Source organism: Limanda limanda, chromosome 15, assembly GCF_963576545.1.
Source record: "Limanda limanda chromosome 15, fLimLim1.1, whole genome shotgun sequence".
Classification (NCBI taxonomy): domain Eukaryota; kingdom Metazoa; phylum Chordata; class Actinopteri; order Pleuronectiformes; family Pleuronectidae; genus Limanda; species Limanda limanda.
Genome location: NC_083650.1, coordinates 15,232,842 through 15,241,157, shown reverse-complemented (window position 1 = coordinate 15,241,157; position 8,316 = coordinate 15,232,842). Strand labels below are relative to the sequence as shown.

The 8,316-nt window shown below is 42.0% G+C and overlaps 1 protein-coding gene across 1 annotated transcript; it reads right to left on the bottom strand.

Moving 5' to 3' along the window:
- Positions 1–2,937: 2,937 nt before the first annotated feature.
- Positions 2,938–3,756, bottom strand: LOC133021029 (uncharacterized). The gene has a single exon (XM_061087798.1). The coding sequence runs from the start codon at positions 3,754–3,756 to the stop codon at positions 2,938–2,940; it is 819 nt and encodes a 272-aa protein (XP_060943781.1).
- Between the last annotated feature and the right edge of the window lie 4,560 nt (positions 3,757–8,316).

The following is an 8,316-nucleotide window of genomic DNA, read 5'->3' as shown; positions in this document are numbered from 1 at the left end:
TCAAACCTTTTACCTTCAGAGACTTTCTTTTTAACAAGCGTTTTATGTAAAACTTTCTTGCATACCTATATGTAAAGGGACATATGTAACATACTCTTAACCGCCATGTATCTTTAGCGCTGCAGCAAGTGAGTTGTTATTTTAAAACACTGAGCGTAGGTGTTATTGTGCTGCCAGACACAACTGTGTTTCAGAGGTGCTATAATGAAGTGAATCTAATGCTAATTATGAGAATCCCTGGAGATGTTGACGGTTCTTTCTGGACCAGGTGCTTCATCTTCCATCTCATTTCCACCAGCTATACACTGACAAAGCTATCACAAGCAGCGCAGCCCTGAATCAGAGTCAGTCAGGTGTTCATAAGTATAGCCTTAAGGGACACACTATGGCTCGGGGAGACCCCTTTGATACGGCCCCTTCACTCTCAACTCCGCCCGTCTTTAATATCCAAATCACCGCTGTCCCATATGGACGGGGTAATTGACTCCTGTGATTCAAAGGCAAACTGACCACCTCCTCTCTCGACATGCGTCTCTGAGATAAAACATTAAAGACTTCTCTGTTAATCTGTTCACAGACCTCTTCCCTCTCACTGTAGACATCCAGCGACCCGTCAGCAATTTCAGATTACTGTTATGTGAAATTCTTCCCATCTGCCATAATTAGCATGTTACAAAGGGCCGTCTTAAATTACACCAGAAATAATGGCTCTGTGCACTGGGAGTTAAGAGGCACCGTCTGCTACCTGTGTGTGTGTGTGTGTGTGTGTGTGTGTGTGTGTGTGTGTGTGTGTGTGTCTGTGTGTCGTTGTTTTAGTGTTTGAAAATGAGGACGCAGTAATAGAATGTGGGAGAGTTAATCCTCGGGTCCGTAGTATTCATAGAAAGAAATCATGGATTTATTTATAGAAAAGAAGAAAATGTAGTGGCGCTATAAGTTAAAGTTATATCACCCATTCTCAGTGCAAATATCTGAAATACAGCTACTTTAGACATATTTATATGGACACCAATATTGTCTGATGACAATAGTCTAAAAAAGATATTGCCATGTTAACAGTATTTTCTGATTAACTTAACCTGGATAAGGTCATATTCAAAGTGAGTAACAATCTAAGTATTCTGACTCTCCATCGTATTATTTAGACATGTATAATCCCCTTAACATCCTTTTAGAGGAAGATACTTGAAGGATGAAGAAACACTGACCATTGATTCAGGTGGGGGCCACAGCCATAATTATGTAGTCGACTGTTCAGATAACTAGGCCACACTTACTTTTACTTTAAATACTTTAAGTACATTTAAAAGCAAATACTTACCTAATTTGACTTGAGTACATTTCAGTCTATTTATTAGTACTTTTAATGATTGAGTATTTCCTGCATTGCTGCATATAAACATCATTGCCATTGATTATCATCTACAGACACAAAAGTAATCTTTCAGCTAATAAAGTTATTTATTAGCTGAAAGCTTCACTTTGTGAAGACGTCCAGTTGATTACATCCAGTCAGGTCATTGTTTCTGATGGAGATTGACGGATTCAGCAGTTGTTGGGCTATTTCTCGCTTCTCCCACTTCATTACAGCTTTGTGAAATATGATATGCAGAAAGACATACATTGTAAACATATGGAGTAAGGAAAGTCCTGTGTCTCATAAATGATTACGTCTTTTGAATGTAAAGAGTGTCATCTGCCACTCAGGTCTGTGTAATTTCAATAAAAAATGATTATTCTGTCCGCAAAGAAAGTCCCAATCTATAATTTCCTCCTGCTTGTAATTTATCTGCTCCCTGTAATTTATGTGCTCCATGTTTAATGCCCGTTTCCGAAAAATGCCCAGTGCTCATGGCAATTGGCATAATCTGACCAAATTACAGCCATTCAAAAGCAATGCATTTCAAACACCTGTCATGTCCACTCTCTAGAGCGACTATATGTCGAACATTCATTAGGCTCACTCAAAAGCAGAACAATTTGGGTGCTGACTTCGTTCATGTGGACCCGAATAATCAATCATTGATTTCAAGGTGAAAAAGAACAGGAACACTAATGCAACGGCCTAAATGATTTTCCACTAAGACACACACACAGGAATGGATCTACACTGCGTGTCATGTGTGAGACATTGTGTTTTCAGGTGATACCCCTCTGTTCCTCTCCTTTTCAACTACTCATCTCATCAGTTCTGCAGAACTTAAACCCCAGATCTCTAGCCACACTATGCCAGAATCTTCACTCTACCCGTGTGGTTTGTGAGTAGGACTTGTGTTTTTATTAGTCTGTACTTCTTAGAATTTTCTATATCTCCTTTGCTCTAGGATCAAACCCCTCCTGTGTGGCTGCCTCCTGCTCAACATGTTTGGTCCATCATCTCTGCTATACTTTTTCCTCACCTTAGCTTGTTCTATCTTTGTTATTTTTTCAGTACAGTCCAGCCTGCTCATCTGAATGTGCTTTCTTCCTCTCAGTCCAAAAGCAGTTAACACATTAAGCGCTAACTTACTGTGTACATACATCTACTGATGCCTAATCTGGACACATCTTCAGTGATGTTCCTGGAATCATTGGACGTTTCGGGTCTTTCAACATCATACGCCCTCCTCCAGGTGACCCAGCTGGGGCTGATCAGACCCCAGCTTGTGTCCAGATGACTAGCTAGCTACCATGACTCCCCTCTTTTGAGCCACAGCCATCTTGAGGCTCTCTCTGCCGCATCGGTGGTACTGCGGATGGCTCTCCTCTTTCTCTCACCCTCGATGCCTAAACTACTGAAGGCTCTGGCCAAGGAACGGGCTGCAAATCCTCTGCATCCAACCTCCACAGGGAAACACCTTGCTCTCCAGCCAGCCTGCTGGCAGTCACTGACCAGTCCTGCGTACTTGGAGAGCTTCCTCTCAAAGGCTTCTTCCAAGCGATCTTCCCACGGGACTGTCAGCTGTACCGACCATCTCCAAGTGCCCTTGTACAGCAACTGAGGATGTGTTCCAGGGTTCCTCGCTTGGAACACAGTGGGCATGCTGGTGTATCTGCTATGCCCCATATGTGCAGATTTGACGGGCTTGGAAGCACGTCATACACTGCCTGGATGAGGAATTTGATGCGGTGAGGCTCGGCTTTCCAAAGCTCAGCCCAGGTCACTTTCCTTTCAACCGCATTCTCCCACCTCGTCCAAGCTCCCTGTTGCTTCATTCCCACTGCCTTGCAGGTTCTCGTCTCCTCCACTGCTGCTCTCACCTCCTCCTGAACAAGTCGTCGCCTTTCCTTCCCCCTGGTGTTCATTTGGGGAGTTGGAAAGGATCCTAGCCCTGCTCGACTTCGTGTGACCACTCCCACCAGGCTCCTGTGACGCAGCCTTGCATCTGCCTCTTGAACCGCATCCACTGCCCTCCATTTCCTGCCAGTCCTCACTTGGATCCCTGCTTTAGCCACCTTCGGATCACTTGAATCCCTGTACTGAACCACTTCTCTGGCTCTAGTTACCTTGAATTCCTCCTCCAAGGATTTGAAAGGCAGTGGCAGTTTGTTGGTGTTCCCGTAGAGTGCAATGCTGCTCAGGCTCCTTGGTAATCCAAGCCATCTCCGGAGGTGTTTGCTGACTTTCCTCTCCAAGGTCTCAACTGTTGAGATAGGAACCGCATAGACAAGGAGGGGCCACAGGATCCTGGGAAGAATGCCATGTTGGTAGACCCAGGCTTTAAACTTCCCAGGTAGGCCTGACTTGTCCACATATAATATGTAATAATTCTTCATTAAAATGTCTAAAAGAAATTATAATTACCTGAGTCATATCAGGTTGATTTTCATCAACAACAGGGTGAAAACAACAACTCCCATGTCCCACAATGCTTCACGACATCAGCAAACTGGGTATTTTGTTATAGTCTTGATTGGGAGACCCTTACCTGCCGAAAGTTACATATTGTATGTAAAAAAAAAAACTAAAAAAAATGAATAATGACAACCAGTGTGATTTTTGTTCCGTCCCATTTCAAAGGAATTAATCAGGGAATGGATAAAACAATAATTCATCCTTCTTGTTTAGTTTTACTTTTACTGGTGGTCGCATGGAAAGAAATTCAATAGTCTCAAAAAATCAGAGATGGCAATGTTAAAAAATCAAGAAGACATCTGTTTTAAAAGAATTGAATTATATTGTCTTCACTTGACAGTATTAAATGATGAAAGCACCATGTGGCCATGAGACATGATTTTGTGTTTATTAAGGTGTTGTTACCTTTGCATTGCTCGATACATTATCTCTCTGATCACCATCTTAAAACATTAACATGCAGTAAAAACTGCTGGAGCTAGATGCTGTTTTGCATTTGTGTCAGCCCTATATGATGGCACATACCATATTGATAAAGGCTGTTCTCTTTAATGCATAATCCACCATTTATTCAGAATCTGTATATCTGGAAGCAGGATGTAAAAAGTCCAACACAATTCAATTCGTCCAACACTTTTGGGAACTTGCACTGTGAATAGTTATTTCACTTTGTGGAGTACATATACTGAAAAAGGCAAAGAATCTATAGCAACCGTGAACTTTCGCAGGTTTAAATTTGTGTTGTGCACCCACTCAGCTTGGTGTCAAGCCTCAGGAAGAAAAGGACAGTCTAGCAGCTCCGAACTTGTGTTGTTTATACTGACCCCCACCTGTGAGATTCTGCCAAACACGACAGAATAATGCTGGCTCTAAGCTCTTAATAAATCTCTCTCCTGCTTGCAGATCTGTCTGGTAAGAATGACCCTTGGTGCGCAGTGGGCAGTAAAGCCAGGAGAGAATCTCTGCCTTGACTGTTAATGACACTGCTTAAATCAGTCCCCTGTGGAGCTCTGTATTTTCCTCTCCCACTCGGTCATTCTATGTTCCTCTTCCTTTCCCTCCCTCGTTCACATGTTTCCTTGTCGATGTCCATCTGCAACCTGCTTCTGAAATGTGCTCCAGCTGAAGATGTCCTGTTGACTCCCACTGTTCATTTTGCTGCTTGCACTTCCTTACAATCACACCGGCTCTATCTCTGTCTCCAGACAAATCGAATGGGCCAGCTTGTGTGCAGTGCTGACGATCGATGGTCATCACAGTTAATACCCTCTCCCGTTTTTGTCAAGTTGTAGAATGTTTGTTGCTGATGGACACGCCCACTGGCTGCTTTCCTCTCCGCACGATCAAGGCTTAGCTCTGCCTGGGGACGGGTTGTCGATCCCTGGCTGTTTAAAGTGATCAGAGTCACTGTCCACAAAATCAATAAGCCTCTCCTGCAACCCCTCCTTCCACCCGCTTAATATCTCCTTACAAGAGTGGACAAAGTTTTCCTGTACTTCCTAATGGAAAGAACGTTGGTTGGATCAATAAATCAAATAATCAATGGGCTCAGGGGAGCAGGCAGAGTAGAGTCCCAGTGACGAGCAGCCCAGAAGAGTGGTTCTGTTTTCTCAGAATGCAGGTCATCAAAGATCATCAAGAATATATACATGTATAATTTGAGTTTAGATTAATTTATATTCCAAAGACAGACATGATACAAAAAACAGCACCAAACTGAAAATCCTTGCACTCCCTAGTTTCATATATACATTCGACAAATAATCTTTATGAGATTCAAATGAGGTTTTAAAAGATAATCCAGCAACCTGTGTTAATGCCGACAATAACTGAGTAATGCATTATGGTGAAACAACAGAATCACACAAACAAGTACACAGTGATGACATTCAAAAAGGTGTTATCAAGCATAGATGGGTGAACTCTGCTTTCTTCCCTGTGGCCTGTCAGAAAGAGATCTGCAGCAGATACAGAACCTGTTAGTGGCCCGTTTGTCAAATCAAATAATGACTAATTTCTTACAAGTTACTTTTATTTTCACTGTTTTATTTCAGTATTATTTATTTATGTATTTAACTCATTCAATTTGTTTATATGGTCTAATGCTGCTTTAACTTTTTATTTTATGTAAAGCACTTTGAATTGCCTTCAGTTTGAAATGTGTTGGACAAATAAACTTGCCTTGCCTTGCAGACGTGTATGTTTCAAATACTAATACTAATTGTTTTTAGAGAATATATGGAAAGAGTGTTAGGTTTTCCATCAGACTGTACATACGTTAAATAATGCACCAGTAGAGCAACATATGTGATGCACAGAATAAAGACTAGGTTAATTGTGTAGATAAACTGATAATCAAAACCAACCTGCTTTGACTTTCTTGTGAAATCCAATGTAAAATCCTGAAACCTAGAAATAATACATGAGAGAACAGGAGAGTTAGATTAAATTAAGGTACTGGATGTAAGCATACATATCTATTTTATTGGGTCTTTTGGGAATTATCATCAGGCACCTGCAACAAACAAATGGATGCAACTGCTGTCTGTGTTTTTAACACAAAGGATTAGGTGACCTTTCCAGTGTAACTACCTTTAAAACAGCACTAATAAAGAGCCCCATTAGGAACTGAAAGCGTCCCAATCAATAGGTCCACACATTTAACGTCTTTAGTGGTACACTCAGCAGTCATCAGAGGGAGCCAGTGACAGCTGTGAAAAGCAAAGGAAAGGAAAAGCTATTTTTGCTCTGAGGAAAGAAAGTATTGTCTTACAAACTTAGAGTATCCTCGAGTGCTCGAGGTATCAAAGGGATCCTGGAAACTGGGGCGAATACAGATCAAAAAAGGTCTCAAAAACCGACTGTGTATGGTCTGAAGCAACCTACAGGTTGCAGTGTTCATCGCACAAAAGTTTTGAATCGTGGAAAGTTTTATCTTTTTGAATGGCTACAAAAGGGTTCTTCCTCTGAAGTGTCATAAAGGAGCTGGTATCTCGTTTTCAATTCTATTAATCATTTCGTCAACACCTTCCTCTTCAGGCCCCACAGCTAGTGGGGGCAAATCATGGCGATAATACCAGGATCAATAGTAAACCAAATACACAGGATGCTGTCCTCTGAATGAGCCTCATTAAAGTGATCAATATTGAGGCCATTTCCAAATGCCATAAAACAGACAGCCTTTAAAAATGCTCAGTTCACTTACTGTGATGGCCCTGTGTCTGCAGGCTGTCCTGCTCTCTGTCTCGGGCTGTGCTCCATCAGGCTGCGCTGCTTGTTAAGTAGCGACGAGTGCGAGGAAACCCAGATGGCAGGTCTGACACATCAGCACAATACAATCATTTCATCTTTGCACAGCTTTTGATTGTCACCTTTTCCCACTTGGATTCAGCAGCTGCAAGTCCCGTGGCATGTTGTTACGTTTGTTTGGTTTACAATGATCAGCGTTGTGAGATGTACAATAATTAGCAAATTTGTGCGATATTTTTGCGCTCTGAACAATGATAACGCCAAAATTCAGTATTAGGAGTTATACAATGTGAATCCTGCACCTGTGCTGACTGTTGTGATGACGAATTTGGACCATAGACATATTTTTTATCAATTTCTTCTATGTGACGTCTCCAGCCAATCATGCTGTTCACATCGGTGGAGGATGTAGGGGACACAGACAGCGATTCAGAGGTGGAGCTTGAACTTTCTCACGTTACCTTAGTTTATTTACTCTGTTATATTATTATTTATTGACATTTAATTTTTTTAACGTGGCTAGATTTGTAGCTGGTGTCAAAAATATCAATACAGACTGGCTTTGGCGCTGAGATTCTGCTTCTCTGCTTCCCCCCAAAACTACCTGCGCGCCTAATCCTGTTTATGTAATCCACTCCTGATTTGCTTCCTGTATTAAAGGACCGGCTCAACCAACCACACTCCAGCAGACTGTCATACAACCTTCGTGGTTACACACTAATGACTGCTTCTCTGCTTGTCTCGCTAAAATGCTTTTTGTCTCTGCTCAGGACCACCAAGCCATCCCTCTACTAAGTCTACTGTATGTAATGCTGCTGAGCTCTGCCTTCTCTGCCCCGTCTGCCCTCCTCTGTCCTTTTGTGCATATTGGTTTGGTGATCTGGACTTTCGGATTGGACCCTTGACTTGTAAAAAGGACTTTTGGATCCCCATTCTAATAATCATAGTTTGTCCTTCACATGAAATATTTTCTTTACCCGGAGCTCAGGCTCTCAGGCTTATGCTGCCAGGCAGTTTAGTTTGCAGTGTGCCCAACCTGCTGTAGAGCCTACACGCCACCAGGCAGCAGAAGCACCAAGTGATTTCAATAATAACATTCCTGGGTCAAAGTTGTTGTAGTTTTCCTGCAAGGCAGATCAATGTGTCTGATTATTTGCTGTGAGAACATGTTGAACTTACAAAAACTAGATTTTGTGTATGTATAATTTTATCCATTGAGTGTAGTTTACATA